The 19,172-nt window shown below is 41.7% G+C and overlaps 1 protein-coding gene across 5 annotated transcripts in view; it reads left to right on the top strand.

Annotated features, from left to right (window-relative positions):
* LOC139537473 (polypeptide N-acetylgalactosaminyltransferase 10-like) overlaps positions 1–17,335 on the top strand; it is a 95,639-nt gene extending 78,304 nt beyond the window's left edge. The window contains exons 7-14 of one of the 5 annotated variants that reach the window (XR_011667547.1): positions 775–892; positions 5,609–5,716; positions 10,790–11,011; positions 11,376–11,492; positions 12,233–12,382; positions 13,124–13,299; positions 13,887–13,933; positions 14,111–17,335. Coding sequence is in view for 3 of the 5 variants with exons in the window: in XM_071338823.1 (XP_071194924.1) it covers positions 775–892; positions 5,609–5,716; positions 10,790–11,011; positions 11,376–11,492; positions 12,233–12,382; positions 13,124–13,288 (880 nt within the window). In the remaining 2 variants the exon portion in view is untranslated. Of the gene's footprint in view, positions 1–774; positions 893–5,608; positions 5,717–10,789; positions 11,012–11,375; positions 11,493–12,232; positions 12,383–13,123 lie in introns of all 5 variants that reach the window. The other 4 variants (XR_011667546.1, XM_071338823.1, XM_071338822.1 and 1 more) reach the window with 4 other exon arrangements.
* Positions 17,336–19,172: the final 1,837 nt, after the last annotated feature.

Genomic DNA, 19,172 nt, shown 5'->3' with positions numbered 1-19,172 from the left:
GACTGTTAAACAGCCACCACTAACATTTAGCGGCCGCTGCCAACATACTGACTCAACTCCAGCCACTTTAAAAATGGGAATTGATGGAAATTATGTAAAAATGTACCACTAGCCACTTTAAACAATGCCACTTAATATAATGTTTACATACCCTACATTACCCATCTCATATGTATATACTGTACTCTATATCATCTACTGCATCTTGCCATCTTTATGTAATACATGTACCACTAGCCACTTTAAACTATGCCACTTTATGTTTACATACCCTACAGTACTCATCTCATATGTATATACCGTACTCTATACCATCTACTGCATCTTGCCATGCCGTTCTGTACCACCACTCATTCATATATCTTTATGTACATATTCTTCATCCCTTTACACTTGTGTGTGTGTATAAGGTAGTAGTTGTGGAATTGTTAGGTTAGATTACTTGTTGGTTATTACTGCATTGTCGGAACTAGAAGCACAAGCATTTCGCTACACTCGCATTAACATCTGCTAACCATGTGTATGTGACTAATAAAATTTGATTTGATTTGATTTGATTTAAAGACGGTTATAAACCGCAGGCCTGCCATAGCAGACACCTTTCCACACTGACTTACATGTTTTTGATTTATCCTTCATGAGAATGAATATCTTCCTGTCCTTTTGGCTGGTCTGAAGCCAGTGATTGATTGAGGGACAATGTCATCATGTTGGGGTATGAGTGTGACATGTATTGGTGTTGTCTTACACATTCCCCCCCCTTTTGTCCATCAGGTCTCCTGTGATGGCTGGCGGACTCTTTGCCGTGGACAGGAAGTGGTTCTGGGAGTTGGGAGGATATGACACGGGACTGGAGATCTGGGGAGGAGAGCAGTACGAAATCTCTTTCAAGGTAAAACGCCACAATGACAATGGACACTAAGATGGCAAAGTTCTTTTTGGGAAGATGCCCTTATTGACTTACAGCAGTGTTCTTTGATCTTTAGTCCTGGAGATACACAGGGGGTTCAGGCTTTTGTTCCAGCCCAGTACTACTGTAACACTTCATAATAAAGGGCCTGATAATAATTTGCCCGATAGGTGCAGTGAAATGTGTTGTTTTACAGGGTCAGCCACAGTACTACAGCACCCCTGGAGCGTATTAGGGTTAAGTGCCTTGCTCAAGGGCACATCGACACATTTTTCACCTTGTCGGCTCGGGTATTCCAATCAGTGACCTTTCAGTTGCTTGCCCAATGCTCTAACCGCTGAGTCAGGTATGTCAGTGCTGGGCTGGAACAAAGGTTTGCACACCCCGATTGAAGAACCGTCACACCATCAACAAGCTGAAGCCACCGCTGCCAAGTTTTTATCAGAAGCCCATTAACTAACTAGCTTTAAGGCAATGGTGGAAGTTGGTATTCAGATTTCACCTCATGTTTCAATCATTCTGGTTCAAATCCGCTCTGCTGCTCGGAGAACTCCTACATCCATCATACTCAGAAACCATATTAGATTATGCTTTAGAGTTCTGCCTCACTATGAATTATTCCATAGGATATCCATTTATTATGCGGACTCTCGCTGCATGTAAAGCACTAGTCTCCACTGTCTCCCAACTCCGGCCCTCCCTTTCCTCTTTGGAGCTAAAGTTTTTTGGAAAGCTCATCAAAATAATTAAATTGTGGTTTTAAAACCATAAGGCTCTTACAGACTCACTTATATTCAGCTCACTGATACTGCCAGTGTTCGTAAAAGTCAGCAGAAAGTTGAAGTGGCACTCCTCTGCTTGGCTAAATACTGCATTAGAACATGAAAACCTAGGTAAAGTTTGGGGAGGGTGCAGCTCAACCCATCCTCTCATCAAATTAGAGGTTGATTTGCAGTCTGGACCCTTGACAGGTCTCAGCCCTGGTCTGGGTATAGGAGTCCAGAATGTTAGAAGCAGCCCTTCATTTAGATAATTCTGTAGCCTTTTACCAATGTAATGCTGTCTCAACTGTTGGAATTCAGAGAGAAGCGGATAATAAAACCATGGCAGAGACTAGAGAATATTCTCTTCATTGCTGTCAGATAATACTTTGGTAACACATCCAGTGAATGTCTTAGTAAGTTGTATTTTGAATCTTTCTAAGTTACATCAGGGTTTTTGTTTGCCAGATCTTCTGAATTATGTAGAGTTGAAGTCGGAAGTTTACATACACTTAGGTTGGAGTCATTAAAACTAGTTTTTCAACGCAAAAAGTAACTCCTCATTGCCGCTCTGCCAAAATGTCCCGTTGTGGGTTAACCACGGCTCCACAGTCGTACCAGTGACCTCATTCCAGGGTCAGTCAGTAGGTGTATCCCCTCCTCAGCCTGGCCTCCAGAGCCTCACGTCTGTGTGATGTGTGTGTGCACGTGTACACTTGCATGCCTCCTTCCATGCCTCTACAAGTTGTGATGTATATTTAATGCTCTGTTGGCCTTCTCCGTGAACGCCAGGGCTCACCTGCCCAGCCCCAGACGCCATTAAACATTCATGCGGCAGTAGCCCATCTAACAAGGAACCTTAGTCAGCAAAAACTATTTCCTCCCTTTCTTGCTCTTCCACTCGCTTTTACTCTGTTATGCCCTCTTCCTTTTTGTGTTTCTCTTTCTCTACCCTTGTCTTTTGTCCTCCATTTTCTTTCTTTCTTAGTTAATAAACCAATTAGGCACATTTGGGCAGTCTTGATACAACATCTTGAACAGATATGCAATGGTTCATTGGATCCATCTTAAACTTTGCACATACACTACTGCCATCTAGTGGCCAAAATCTAAATTGTGCCTGGGCTGGAATAATACATTATGGCCTTTCAAAGTTGATGGTACAAAAAAATGCATGTTTTTTTCTTTGTATTATATTTTACCAGATCTACTGTGTTATATTCTCCTACATTAATTTCACATTTCCACAAACTTTAAAGTGTTTCATTTCAAATGGTATCAATAATATGCATATCCTTGCTTCAGGTCCTGAGCTACAGGCAGTTAGATTTGGGTATGTTATTTTAGGCTAAACTTTTATTTTTTAAAGGGGCGGATCCTTGAGTTTTTTTAAGTGAGGATACTTTTGAGGCACACACAAATGGAGGATTACAAATCAGAATGAGGAGCTGCCACGTGATGGTGCCTCCGACAACATCTAGTCCCTTTCAGGCCAAAGTTCACAGTAGACTTGTTTTGGCCCATGGCTCAAAGCTTTCACCTAACCCAGAAGAGTCAACCTGAAGTATGTCACATTCACACAGTGACATTTCAGGCCTGCCTTTAGCATCATGCTGTCTTCTACTGTCAGGTTTTCCTTCCGTCTTAGCCATATGTCTGTCCAAAGTGGCCCATGATGCATTTATAATAGTCTTGTTCTCTGTGTAGTGATGTCACTGTATAGCTATTGTGCCTCCCTGCTACCTTTATCCATCATCCCTCTTAGAGAACAACCGATAATCATCCGAGCCGATATATCAGGCTGATATTGGACTTTTCTAGTCTATCGGCTGTCGGCCCTTCTCTATCGGCTTAGCCGATAGTCCCTCTACACAGCAAAGCTGCTACTATGCCAGCCGCCACTCACCGCCTGAGCCATGAGCACTGAACAATGCCAAGGAATGTCTAGGTGGGGAAATCAGCAGCAGCAAACTAGCTCATTCTCCAACAGACATGTGCAGTATTAAGTATTAATGGATGAATTGGCACAGTGACCAAAATCAAACTCCTGTTGCAAATATTAGTTTAGTTAATTCACTAATAAATAAAGCTTATGTCGACATGTCCGAACATGCATGCAATAAGCAAGCTAGCTAAGCAGATAGCTATGTTACCTTTTAGCAAAGATTACGATAACTAATCCTTTCATCTGCGGTGTTAGTTTGCTAGCTATATTAGCTACTATGCTATCTAGCTGGCTAGATAGACATGGTGCTAAGATATCAGATAGGAGCTAATAACCAACATAGCTAGCTAACATTAGCTGGTTATCATTTTGCACATGCACCATGTTCGGGAACGAGCAATCTGACTTGCGATGTAACGTTATCTATTTACTGGTGTGCTGATCTGACCAACTGCAATCGTATCCGTAAATTCACACTTGCAAGTCGGATTAGATGATTGTCGTAATAGGGAAAGGAGAAACTGTTTTAAAATGCCTAAATAAATGTTGGCCATAAAGCTTGCCAGCTTGTAATCCTAAAAAACATAAATTAGTTAGTTACCTAGGTTTCGTTCAGCCATTCCTATGGGGAAAGAATAGGGTTTTGGGATAACCGTTGAAAATTGGGTCTAAGGTTAAAACAGGCTTAGAAGATCTTATACGTTTTGTTCTGTGACATATCAGTCAGTTTAACAAGACATTTATGAATTATAAAGCCTTTGTGCTTTTTTGGATTACATAAATGTTTTAAAATTCACAAAGTGATGTTGGCGGATGAAGATTATCTCATAGAGCAAAACATGTAAGATCTTTAAACCTGTGTTTAACACAGACCTTACCTTATTATTATTATTATTATTATTATTTTTAAACGACAAAAACAACATTTTACCATAGGCTTTGACCAACACATTTTTCCTACCCTCCTTCTCCTTGTTAGATATTATGCACATTTATGGCTTGGTAGCAAATGTCATCGCCGTTGAGCTAGCTCTCATAGTAACAGTAAACGGCACCAAGTGATATGAGCGATGAAGGGAGATGTGTAAAAGGGAGCTGAGTTACAGCCTCTCTCTATCCAATCGTAGCAGTAGGATCAAGTTACAACCCGCCCATTTCTTGGCAAATGTCTAAACTAGCCAATTGAGTTGTTTCGAATTTTGTCCTGGCACCTGAGTTGTTTAGGGATGCGTCCTGACAGCTGGAAAAATATACATTTCTACCCGATCACAAATCATGTTACGTTGGAGCTATTTGAATTGAAAAGATGTTATTTTATATTCTCAAACAGCAGTGCCTATATGTCCTTCCATACAGGCGTGACATCCTGGAGTGATGCTTCTATGCAAATGTTGTTGATCAGTAGGCTAATGTAAGTCCCAAATGGAAGGAAAACAGATTGTCGTCTGTAGCACCATAGACTCCACTGATCAGCCTAAACAAGCTCAATCACTCAATCCATACACACACTCCTATTGAATATTCATTCACCTGTATTGTGTGTAGGCCTATGCCATCTTAATTTACCCAGTTTATCAAGATATTTACAATTCAAATAAAAGTATTAACATTATGTTATGTACTTAGATTGGTAAAAAAACGAAGTGAAATGTATTGTTTTTGAAATATTATGATATTGAATATCGCCCTAAAATATTGGCCATCAACCTCCTTGACCCCAAAAATCGTCATCGATTAGAGAAAGACCATATTGGTCTTTCTCTAATCCCTCCATCCCTCCCTCTGGAACCACTCTCTTTCTCCCTCCCTGCTTTCCTAGTACCTGTCAGCCTCTCATGTCCTCATACTGTTTACAGCTGCACACCACAGGCATACACTGACACAGGATACACACACTAACACTGCAGTGATGCCCTGACCCCCACACAGCTGGCTGTGTTAAACCTCTCTCCTTCTACCTCTTCCGCCCTCTCTCGCTGTCTCTCTCCACAGGTGTGGATGTGTGGCGGGCGTATGGAGGACATCCCGTGCTCCAGGGTGGGTCACATCTACAGGAAGTACGTTCCCTACAAGGTCCCCGGCGGGGTCAGCCTGGCTAGGGTGAGTGTTGGTTCCTAGACCCATCTTTTCCTCTTTTCTCCTCTAGAAAAGGATTTACAAAGAAAAACATACTACAGTATATCATGCAGACCTGCTAACCTGTATGCATTTTGTGTACCATGCACGCAATTTGAGGTTCATGTACGCTGGTACGATATCAATCTTGCTACTTTGCTAAGTTGAGGCAAGTTTTTTAGATTTTTTTTATTAAGCTTACTGCCCTGCTTTTATGTGCACTTGCCCTAATATGTGCAGGATTCTGCCGGTTCTTGCATTTTTTCCCCCACTCGTTAAATAGCCTGACCAACAACATCTCTGCTCCTGAACGTGTGTGTATATGTGTAGCCTATTTAGTGGTTGGCACATGCTTTGATATCTGCGAGCACATTGACTAGCAAGGAAGCGTGCAGTGTTGCGGTAGTTCAGTGTGCGCTGTGCGTGGATAGAAGTGAGAGCTTTTCCGCTAATACCGTCCTTCACAGAAAGTTATGTTAGATTTAATTAATCAGTATTTGATCTGTCCTCCTTATATTACTGTATGTCAACAGTAGGCTGCTAATGATGTGATAATAGCCTAGTCAGTTCACCAATGACAACAAGGCATATTAAATTCATTGTAGACCTAACTGAGAAGGAAGATTTGATGAACTAGATCAGGTATGGAGATCTGAAACAAGCTCATATATTTAGGCCTAATTCAGTTTTATATTCCAAATACAGTAGACTGCTACATTGCATCCAGTAATTGAATGATTCAGAATTTTTCCCAAGCAAAATTGAGAAGCCAGTTCACATTTTCACAAGACTATCCACATAAAGACACCTATTAAAGACACCTATTATAATAAGCATTACCCATATTTTAACTTAGGACAATGTGAAGGAGTCATTGAGACCGTCTCAAAATTAATTCAGGCCAAATGTGTTGGCTACATTGTTTGATATAATTTAAGACTTGAGGTGTCAGGAAATGGCAGTTACAGGTTTTTCAAACATGCAAAATGCTTCAACTACCTGCCCCCTACCTGACCTTAGGCCTACATAAGCACCACCGTGTCAGAAAATCATAGGGGGAACCCTGATTTTACATTTAAACTTATTTCTAGTTAGTTACTGAAAAGCACCCATAAACGTCTATAGCAGGGATCATCAACTAGTTTCAGCCGGGGGGCCGGAACATAAATACAAAGAATTTGTAGAATGTAAATTGACCGCAAGAATCCCAAACAGATATAATATTTGACTAAAACATAATTATTTCTAACCTTGTTTACGTTTGTATATGATCACGTGTCTCTCTATTATGTGTCGGAATACTTGAACAGATTTCCTAAATTAAAATCACCTGGAGATAATTTTCTGCTGTTTTTACGGTCTTATGTCCAACAAGTGCTTTTTTTTGTCGTAAAAAAATGTAATAAAAAAAATATTTTTCTCAGGGAACTTGGGGGGGTCAAATAAAACCACCCACAGGGCCGCCAGTTGGGGCACCCTGGTCTATAGCCTATTATTCCTACAGATCCAGTCTTCTGACAAAATCATTATTGGGTCAAAAAAAATGAGCATTTGCCTATTATTTGATCGGTGTGGGTGTCACGTGCCGTCGTGTGGTCCGCGAGTGCCGCCGCAGCGCTGAAGTGGTACTCATATAGATTCTTCAAGGTTGGCAGGTTTGTATATGGAACATTTATTGCAGAATTTGTTCTCCGAGTTGTCTAGTAAAGAGAGCATTCATCTCCTCTGCTGAGTTTCTCTGCAGTAGTTGGATCCTCAATGATACACACACACACACACCTTTATATTGCAGCCCCACACCCACTCATCACACCCATCATGAATGCTGTGACTGAATCGATAGGTGTCCCGCTGTGGGAAGGTGAGGAGAGTTTGACGTGAATGTTGAGTGTGTTCCACAGTCAGCAGTGCAGTGGGTATGAACGATTTAAGAAAGTGCTCTTCTTTCTGGTGGTGAACTGATTTAACCTCCTCATGCTCATGCCTCGTCTGGCGCTGTGTTTTAACAGCTTGAGCATTCAGAAAAAAACGAGACTCAGAATAATAAACGCTCAGCTTTTCTGTTTTTCCCTGCTTTTCTCCACCAAGGTGTCTGTCGTGCTTTGTTCTTGTGATATGGCCCCCTGTCGTTTTTTGTCCCCAAAATGCACAAGGCTAGATAAGTGACCTTGATTAGGAATGCACTGTAAAGAAGCTTAAGAGGTCTGCAAGTACGGAATCTTTAGATTTGAAAAACAAGTTCTATGATATCTTTTGATGCTTCTGCACTGAATGAGAACTACACTGAACAAAAATATAAATGCAACATGCAACAATTTTACTGAGTTACAGTTCATATAAGGAAATCGTTCAATTGAGAGAGAAAAAATCATTAGGCCCTAATCTATGGACTGGGCAGGGGTGCAGCCATGGGTGGGCCTTGGAGGGCATAGGCCCACCCACTTGGCAGCCAGGCCCACTCACTTGGGAGCCAAGCCCAGCCAATCAGTAGTTTTTCCCCACAAAAGGGCTTTATTACAGACAGAAATACTCCTCAGCAGGTGACGAAACCGGATGTGGAGGTCCTGGGCTGGCGTGGTTACACGTGGTCTGTGGTTGTGAGGCCGCTTGAATCTACTGCCAAATTCTCTAAAATTACGTTGGATGCAGTTTATGTTCGAGAAATTAACATTCAATTCTCTGGCAACAGCTCGGTGGACATTCCTCCAGTCCGCATGCCAATTGCATGCTCCCTCAAAACTTGAGACATCTGTGGCATTGTGTTGTGTGACACAACTACACATTTTAAAGTGGCCTTTTTTTATTGTCCCCAGCAAAAGGTGCACCTGCATAATGATCATGCTGTTTAATCAGCTTCTTGATATGCCACACCTGTCAGGTGGATGGATTATCTTGGCAAAGGGGAAATGTTCACTAACAGGGATGTAAACAAATTTGTGCCCAAAATTTGAGTGAAATAAGCTTTTTCTGCTTACGGAAAATTTCAGGGATTTTTTTTCCCTCCAGCTGATGAAACATGGGACCAACGCTCTACATGTTGCGTTTTATATTTTTGTTCAGTATATTTTCACATTCTTCCGAAACCTTTTGGAATGCAGCTGAAACCGTCCATTATGTATGCTGATCCCTGACCAAACCCTGTTTTGGCTTGGTCGGCTGTGTAAGTGAAACCTATTGGCCTGTTCGTTGGCTTACTTTTTGGCTTGTATTCATCCAGCGTGGGGGAATAGTCTCTCAGATGAAGAATGTCTGTTCTGTCTATGAGGGAGAAATGTTAATGACTGTGGATTGGGGTCAGTTGTTAATAATGTATTTCTTCAGAAAGAAGATGCACCAACAAAGACACAAGAACCTTTTCTTAGAAAAGGCCTCCAGTTCAGTCTACAATCGTTCAAATCAGGGGTTCTGATTAGTCGGTAATAGCCAGCTTTTGGTCAAAAATAATAATAATAATGAAAAGCCAATAAATAAAACTGCCACCGGCTAATTGTCCAGGAGAAGAAGAAAAAAATCCCATTACAAAATAATGCATTTTAGCCTATTCATTTATGGACATAACAGTTGATGTCAATACATTTGACTCTCCATGTTTATCTGCCTATTTGTTAATTTGCATACTTTTTTAAAGTTAAATCACCGCCAATTTAATTCCACAACGTTATGCAAATTAACCTATAGACCAATAAGCGTGGCCTGCCAAATGTATTTACATCGACTGGTATGTTAATCAATGAATAGGCTAAAAAGCATTATTTTGCAATGGGATTTTTTTTCTTCTACTGGACAATTAGCTGGTGCCAGTTTTTTATTTATCGGCACAGCATACAGATTATTTATTTCTCGCACAGAATGACAAGCTGACCAATAGAATAGGTAACTTTTCTACAATGGGGATATTAGATTGACATAGGCTAGTGATTTTGCTGTTCGTTACTCGTCTTGTTGGCTGAGGAAAAGTAAATGTGGACAGTTATTTTAACATCTTCAAAGTGCGCATCGGAATTTGGTAAGAAGGACGCACGCCTGTTGCGTCCTCAAGTTGCATGTTAAGATTAATAAGAACAATCTAAATGTGATTTTCTGTCATTTATGCACCCAATGCATATGGGTCTGGTTAATATCTCAAATGTCAAATGAAAAGGCTGCCGGTCAAATGTCCTGCACCATATTTTCCTAACGGAAACCCTGGTTCAAATGCATACATAATACCTGCATTCATATTGATAGATTTTCTGTAACATGGTGCCGAAAGAATGAAAATGGTGAATATTGTACCTAAAATAGAAAGTGCCAATTAAGCACAGCTCTGTGTGTTCAGCATCATCCTGGTTTCGCTGTGTTCCTTTTTGAAGTGGAGCTCAGAGAAAAGGGTGGAATTCAGAGTCACAGAGGAGGCATGAATTATTGCTGGCCTGTGGCGCTGCTTCTTTTTTGTGCACACGTCGCCTTTTTGCTCTCGCCTCCCCCAAAACTTCCCTGCAGCTGCCTCTTCTAGACCCCGCCCCCCCCCCCATCAGCACCACCCCAGAGGCACAGCACCCACACCCCCTCCCACACAGCTCCTCATCGCCACTGGCATTCTTCCAGGTGTGCTGATTAACCAGCTCGCCCATCCCTCCCAAACCCCCATCCGCCATGCAAGCAGATGGTGCCAGTGAACTTCTCCTCACCTGGAGAGGAGTTAGCCAACAGAGTTTGGCTTAGAGCTGTGCTTTCTGTGCTGCTCGGTATATGTATGCCCTATAGCAGGAGGATGTGCTCACTAACTGTAACTCCCATCCAAACCTTAGTCTGGCTGTGACTGTCTGGATTCCTAATAGCAGTTATCATTGGCTTTACTCTCTGCTGGTCGTAAGTTTGTTTTATCCACTTCTATTAGAAGGGTAATGGTTATGTAAAACGAAACCTCTCCTCAGACTGTCCTTGTATGTATTATAAGATACGAGGCCATCTAGCAGTCAACAAGGCCCCAAAGGACTGGTACCCTGCATCCATCCCTCCCCTATAGACATTGTGGAGCAACAGTGCTTTTTCTGTTCTCCCTTGGTCTCTGTACAGAACCTGAAGCGAGTGGCCGAGGTATGGATGGATGAATATGCAGAGTACATCTACCAGCGGAGGCCAGAGTACAGGCACCTGTCAGCAGGAGACATGACAGTGCAGAAGGACCTGAGGAACAGCCTCAACTGTAAGAGCTTCAAGTGGTTCATGACAGAGGTGGCCTGGGACCTACCCAAGCACTACCCACCTGTGGAGCCCCCTGCTGCCGCCTGGGGAGAGGTACAACACATCTATTAGTGTCTTCGGAGAGGCATGCCAACAGCTAGAAGGAGAGAAAGTTAAGAGTGAGAGACGACATATGGAGAGAAGGTTAGATTGGAAAGAGAGCAAGAAAGACAGATAGACTGTCTGGACTATGACAGCCGGGTGTCACTGTCACTTCAGCCATCAGAAGGCCATGCTCCTGCCACAGTATCCTCTTTGTCATTACTCATCATCAATCACTTTTTCACTAAAGAGGAGAGTTCTGAGAGATCCAGACAGCTCTAGACAGTGGTTAATAGTATTGACTAGTATTGAATGATGTCTGTTCATTTCTGTCTTTCTCTGTTAACCTGTTTGTCTGACCCTGTGTGTGTTCTAGCTGCGCAACACAGGCAGTGGCATGTGCATGGAGAGCAAACACTTTTCGTCTGGGTCGCCTGTCCGCCTGGAGACATGTCTGAAGGGGCGGGGTGAGGCCGGGTGGAGCCATGGACAGGTGTGGAGCTTAGTAGACACCACTGAATACAGACATCTGTCTGCCGTGAAAAGCGCTAGTTTTCCTGTAGTTTTGCATACAGAACTTAATTTTGTACTGTGTACAGACAGCGCTCTGCCTTCATAAGCACTACACGTGCACACACACACTGGCACACACACACACACACACACAAGCTGGTGCATACTCTAATTTACACACACACAACTTTATAATCGCTACTGTTCTAATGGAGCCCCATTTATTCCCCTTGTTATCCAAAATATGTTTTAGCAGAGCTCATAACCAAACGTTGATGTTTTCTTATTATTTTCTAGGTTGCCTGCTCTGACACTGCTTTGACAGTATAATTAAAGTCATTTAAAGAGCTGTTGTTGTTTAATCTCTGTCATGGTTGCAATTTGTATTCAAAGCTGGGATGACAAACAGCATGGCTGCAGTCCAAGTCAGGGCCTTTTGAATGTAACAGCAGAGGAGCCCCTTTACGAACCCTTTACGAACAAGGAAGGTTCTCTTCAACCCTGGTTCTGAAGACTCACAGGTTGTGCAGGCTTTTGTTCCAGCTTATTACTAACACACCTCGGAGTTTTGATAATGAATTAAATCAGGTGTTATTACTGGGCTAGAACAAAAGCTTGCTCTGTGGTTCTCCAGGACCAGGAATGACACTGGCTCCAAGAGGAGAGGTGGAGGCCCATCTTTGGAGGTGATCTGATCCAGGTTGTCTCTGCCCTGTCCAGGTGTTCACGTTTGGCTGGCGGGAGGACATCCGGGTGGGGGGCCCCATGCACACTAAAAAGGTCTGCTTCGATGCCATCTCCCACAACAGCCCTGTCACCCTGTACGACTGCCACGGCTTGAAGGGTAACCAGCTGTGGCGCTACAGGAAGGTAAGGTCTCTCTTTCTCACACACACACATTATTTTTTCATGTATGAAAAAGACAAGTTTGTGAGTTGGTTGTGATGCACTTCTTTGCTCCAGCCAAGCAGCAGTCTTCAAGATGTATTTTTGATCCTTTGTATTTCCTTTTCCTTGTGATAAAATGCCACAGGCTGCTTGCTAAGGCAGTTTCTTCCTAGATAAAAAAAAAAGTAAAATAACATTCAGCTTTTAAAGGGATACTTTGGTATTTTGGCAATGAGGCCCTTTATCTACTTCCCTTGAGTCAGATGAACTTGTGGATACCATTTGTATGTCTTTCCGTGTAGTTTGAAGGAAGTTTGCCAACTGTCGTTTGCGCAATTGCTAACTAGAGTTGGTGCAATGACTGGAAGTCTATGGTAACAGCTAGCGTGCTAGTTGTTACCATAGACTTCCAGTCATTGAGCTAACGCAAGTTAGCATTGGCTCGCGACACTACCTCTAACGTCCTTCATACTGGAAGCATAGACATTAACATTGTATCCACGAGTTCATCTGACTCTGGGGAATAAATAAAGGGCTCATTGCCAAAATCCCAAAGTATCTCTTAAAGCCAGTTAGAAAGAAAAAAAATCCTCGTTTTCCATGCAGGCTATTCAATATTTTGATATTAAATGACCTCTTTGGAAAATATTTTCAGTTAAATGTACTGTAACTAAATATATCATTACCATGTCTCTCCTCTTTTCTCTCCCTCCATCTCTGTAGGATAAAAGTTTATACCACCCCATCAGTAACAGCTGTATCGACAGCAACCCCACAGAGAGGAAGGTGTTCATGAACACGTGTGACCCCAGCGTCCCCAGCCAGCAGTGGGTGTTTGAGAAGACTAACACCACCATCCTGGAGACGTTCAACCGCAATAGCAACTGACACCTGTAGGGGTCAGCACTGAACCTGAATACCACTCACTCTGGAACTGTGTTCTTTCACTAAGACAGAAGTGGGATGTTGTTACTCTAAAGGGGTCAAGGGTGGAAGGAAGTGAAGGGGGGTCAGGGGCTAGCATTAGCATGGGCAAGCCAGTCTAGATGCATCAGTTATTGGGCGATGGAGAAGAGTTGGCGCCTGAGAGGCTCTCTCTGTGGTTGAAAGACTGGTCTCTCGATGCGGTGATGGTGTCTTCCTGCGTCAGGGGGATTAGGTCTGTCACAGCACGGTCATTCTGGCGGTGGTCCATCTCATTTCTGCTTCTCTGTGCCTCTCCCAGACGACTCTGCCCATACGTCCATCTCCATCACCCTGCGTGGGTGTGTCTCTTGCTCAGTCATTTTCCCTCCATTCCCCTCATGTGCCGCCCCTGCTCTGACAGCCCCCCCTCTGACTCCCGCTGAGCCAAGCCCAAACTGACACACTGTGAAGCCAGCCAGACCCAACCACTCTGAAAAGCACCTTGTGATGATTCTTGTTTTTGTTTTCTTGTTATGCTCACTTGGCTAGCGTTTTCTTTTTCTTGGTTTCCACTCTATAGCGTTGATCGAAAGTGGAGTTGCGCAACATCTGTCCAAATGAAGAGGGGTAAGAAAAGCCTAATCTTTTAGGATGTGTATTTTGTTTTAGATCTGAATGAATAATACTTTAGTAGCAGCACTCTTATCTATTCGAAGGACTGTGATTTGATGCCATTGATTTGTCCATAGAGGGAACTGTAAGGACTACTATCATCAGTTTCTTTTTGTCCCATCACCTGAACAGAGGCTCCCGCTGCCTTCTGGGATGAACCCCAGCACTCTCTGGAATGACCTCATCATGAAACACATGGAGGTCAGCAGCACTGAGACAGTAGACATACCATGCTGGCTTCTCAAACGCATCAGGAGTGACTCTAGACTGGTTTGCCGGGGGGGGGGGGGGGGGTTTAGATGCATTAAGCACTTGCAATGATAAACTTGAATGAAAATCGTAGTGCCTTGCTGGATGAGAGCAGAAGTAAATACGGCCTGGTCTGACTCGGTCTGGCCTGGTGCCCTATTCCAGTCGTCCTCCTCCTACACTGTCTCAGACTGACTGACAGATGTTGGAGAGAGAGAGGCAATCTGAGGTGACACTGGCTCTTAATGGATGGAGTTCTACAACAGTAATGTATTTGTAATATTAGTTTTTTGCTAGTCTCTTCAGCTATTCACTATGTGTTCTCCTGCCTTTAAAAGTTAACAGCTTCTCTGAAAAGACCCTCTTTATGTTCATGGCATGTCTCCAACATGCCAATTTGTTGTTATGATCAACAGACCCAATAGTTTGTCAAGATCTATAATGGACATTCAAGCATTGATTAGTATTGATTTCCTGTTCTTGTTGTGTGTTTAGATTTTGTAGCGTTATGACTACTTACTCAGCATTTGCTTTCTTTCAGTTTTTTGTCTTGGCTTAGCCAATGAGTTGTTTGTATATCAAATGCAATTCAGTTTAGACCTGGATGTTGTTTAGAAAGACTGCTTACATTGCCTGCTGTGTAGTTATGTTCCATTCTTTGTGTGTGTTTTTTGTTCCCCTCTTTTTCTCTGAAATAATTCCAAGGTAGGGTGCTTGTTTAGCCTTAGGTGTTTGTCTGCTACAAAAAAAGTTATTAGGGCAAAACATTGTCACCTTAAGGCAAAGCGGGATATGATATGCATGATGCAATGATCACACCCTTCATCAGTCAAACTCATCCTACCCCTTTCAGAAATTAATATAAATCAAATTAGCATAAAAAACTAGCTTTTTGTTGTTTGATGGAACTAATTTGAGTACACTACTAGCCTGTAGCGTATGTGTTGTAGATTTTGACTGGCCAAGTGAATCATCAAATAGTTTAGACTCAAACAACGGCATTCTCCCATGCATTGTGGAGAAAATGTATGGAAATTCAACGAGATTCATGTGGCACATTAGTATGAGATGCTGCACATTGATGCTTTAGTTGTGAAGCATCTTTGTTGCCCAGTCATGTAACACTGTATGTTCTTTCTCCTTATCAAACTGAAATGTAGCTAGGACTGGCTGGGGAATCCAAAGTTGGTTACTTCCATTGGTTTCCCTTTCCAAAAATGTTTAGTTTTGTCCGGGCAAGTAAGCAGCATGTATGGAAGACCAAAGCTTTTAAATATTATGATAAAAATGGCCGAATCTAAGTTGTGTAACTTTTTCCAAGACAAAATATTAATTTTCCAATTATTCCAGCTGAATACATTTCACAATTATGCTTACAGAATTATTATATCTGTACCAGAGTTGTAATTTAAGCTGATTAATTGTCTCATCTTTTGCACTAATATTGTAAGTGTAAATGGTAAAATCCTTAACACAGTTTAAATTACCATCATAGAACTAAGACTGGAATTCAATCAAACCAGGACTGCGGAAAACTGTATGGTCAATTTTACAATTTCCATTGGGTGAAAAATCAAACCCGATTTTGATTTAGTCCTGCTTTTTCTCTTGATGCATTGTTTGATATTTTCTTTCAAATGCTCCACCGGTTGGTCCATGACTCCCAATGTGCTCACTGCTCTCCCGATGCTAGAATGATGGGTCGAAACATGTTTATGTTCAAGCAATGAAGTTTATGCAGTAAAGTTATGTTTGTGTCTGAGGGAATATAAACAGGGTTGTTTGACCTGTGGACATATAATCATCTTGCAAAGGTGGTAAGAATCCCCCAAATCCATGGCATTTTATTGTTTAGTTTGGAACAAGGATATTTGCAGTACATTGACCCTGTCAATTGCACATGTAAAAGGCATTTGATTGTCATATGATTTATAACTTGGGATGGAGGTGGTGAAACCTTTTTTAAATTGTGGTTTTAAATATTTTATACAGTGCAATTTCTTTTCATGATCTTGTTTGAATTAAATATTCAGCAAAAAATGTGAAGACAATACTTTTTATTTTTTATTTAATGTCTTAATGCCCAGTGCAGTTAAATGTGATTTTCCTGTGTTTTAAATATATTTCCAGACTGAGATTGGAATAATACTGTGAAATGATCATGCCCATTTAGCGTAAGAGCTGTTTGGAAAGACTGCTTGAAATTTCAGCCTGTTTTGAAGGGATGGGTTTTTGCCCTGCCTGGCAACATCATCAGGCGGTATAAGTTAATAGATCGATAACAGAGTTTCAAACCTCTGCCAATAACAGCTAGTTTTCAGGTTACATTAGGTTAGTCCAATTGGGCCCTCACTCTGACCACTCCCAGACAGTCCTAGCAAAATTCTTGCTCGGGGAAATTGCTCTTTGCTTAGAAGATATTTTTTATTACAATTTTTCACCATTTTAATTACATTTACATTTACATTTAAGTCATTTAGCAGACGCTCTTATCCAGAGCGACTTACAAATTGGTAAGCTACTCAATTGTTACCCAGAAATTATTTGATATTGAGATAAAAAATGGCTGCATTGGACCTTTTTTAAAGTTGCAATATGTAGCTTTTTGGGCAACCAGACCAAATTCACATAGATCTATAACTCACATTTCTATCATTGTACTTGAAAGCAAGTCTAAGAAGCGGTAGATCTGTTCTATGTGCGCTATTTCTATGCTTCCCGTTAAGTTTGTTTTTCGTCTTTTACGTTTGGTTTTGTACACCATCTTCAAACAGCTGAAACGACAACATGTTTAGTTTTGGAAAATATATTTCACAGCGGTTTAGATTGTACAATGATTCTACACTATACTAGCTTATTTTGTCACACATACTGAAATTAGGCGAACTATTAGAATTTTAGCAACCTGCATAGTGCAACTTTAAGACCATTGTTGGTCATTCACAAAATGCTGTGTACATGTTTGTGCAATTTTGATGTGTACATTTTGTCATAAATATCCAATATTTTTTTTCTACTGACAATGACTGTAAAGGTATTTAACACACCGTGTACAACTAAACTGGAATTGTATATTTTTTGCTGAAAATAAAAAAATATATATTTGAATTATGGGTTGTATTGTTTTTGGGGGGGGCTTAAACAGAGAGAATACTTTAATTAAATAAGTCATTTGTATATGTAGCAATCAAATCCCATCTAGAATTATGTAACACAAGGACATGCCGATCATGAAAATATATATTTTTACTCCAATTGAGATAAGTAAAATAATACTGCAATAAATTCACCATATGTGGCCCATGGTTGGTATTATTTGGAACCACTAACAATAAATGCAACCATAAACAAAACTAATGCACAAGTTTAGTTGAGATTGGTTGACTATAGTTGAGACCAGTCTCTGTCCTCACTGGACGCTGTGTCTCTGCAGATTGAGTTTCCCGGGCCGCTGGCTGATTCCCATCCTAGGTCCTCTTCTGGGAGACTGAAGGCTGTGAGCTTCCTTCCATTCTGTTGCGTGTAGAATATCCACATCTCAGGAAGTCGTTGGACCTTCTTTTTTGATATTTTCAGTGGTATTGTTAACAAACACCCCAATAAAGAAAATTAGAATTAAAAACAGTTTCAGCCCCAGGTTCGACTGTGATCTGGCAGAGTTACGCCACCTCAAGAATTCCATTTGGCGAAAGGCTCCGCACACACATTCTTCGGCTGAATGGCTTTCGTTCAGGCAAATGAGAAATAAGTGCACTCAGGCTACCCGGAAGGCCAAAGTTAGTTATTTTAAGGAGCAGTTCTCTCTCTGGGTCTAACCCTAAGAAGTTCTGGAAAATGGAGAATAAACCCTTCTCACAGCTGCCCATGTCCCTTAATGTTGTTGATGGTGTTGTTACTGACAAGGAGCGCATGGCTGGTCTACACGGACAAGTTCTGGCCTGGTTTAGATCTTATCTGTCAGAAAGATATCAGTGTGTCCCTGTTGCACCCTCTACAACCACTGATTATTATTATCTGACCCTGCTGGTCATCAATGAACGTTTGAACATCTTGGCCATGTTCTGTTATAATCTCCACCCGGCACAGCCAGAAGAGGACTGGCCACCCCTCAGAGCCTGGTTCCTCTCTAGGTTTCTTCCTAAGTTCTGGCCTTTCTAGGGAGTTTTTCCTAGCCACTGTGCTTCTACATCTGCATTGCTTGCTGTTTGAGGTTTTAGGCTGGGTTTCTGTACAGCACTTTGTGACATGGGCTGATGTAAAAAGGGCTTTATAAATGAATTTGATTGATTGATTTAATCACCACTTCATTAAGTCAGGATTCCTATTTGACTCAGCCATGCCTCCTTGCCCGTCCAACATTTCCTCATCTCCCAGCCCTTCTAATGTGACTAGCCCTGATGCTCCTCCCTCTTTTTCTCCTGCCCCACTAAAAAGTTTCTCCCTGCAGGCAGTCACTGAGTCTGAGGTGCTAAAGGAGCTCCTTAAACTTGACCCCAAAACAATATCTGGGTCTTATGGTTAAGATCCTTTCTTTCACCGTGTTTCTACACCTGCATTGCTTGCTGTTTGGGGTTTTAGGCTGGGTTTCTGTACAGCACTTCGAGATATTAGCTGATGTACGAAGGGCTATATAAAATAAATTTGATTTGATTTGATTTAAGGTTGCAGCCCCTATCATCGCTGAGCCTATCTCTGACCTTTTTAACCTGTCTCTCCTTTCTGGGGAGATTCCCCTTACTTGGAAGGCAGCCACGGTGTGTCCTTTATTTAAAGGGGAGATCAAGCTGATCCTAATTGTTATAGGCCAATTTCTATTTTGACCTGTTTCCAACACTTTTGGTAAAAGCCAGTCAGTTGATTATTGCCAAGTTTTCTTGATGTCTATACTATTCTCTCTGGTATGCAATCTGGTTTACTCTAAGGTTATGGATGTGTCACTGCAACC

This window comes from Salvelinus alpinus, chromosome 13 (genome assembly GCF_045679555.1).
Source record: "Salvelinus alpinus chromosome 13, SLU_Salpinus.1, whole genome shotgun sequence".
In the NCBI taxonomy this organism is placed as follows: domain Eukaryota; kingdom Metazoa; phylum Chordata; class Actinopteri; order Salmoniformes; family Salmonidae; genus Salvelinus; species Salvelinus alpinus.
Note: the sequence above shows the minus strand (reverse complement) of the source record. Positions and strands in the feature narration are given on the sequence as shown.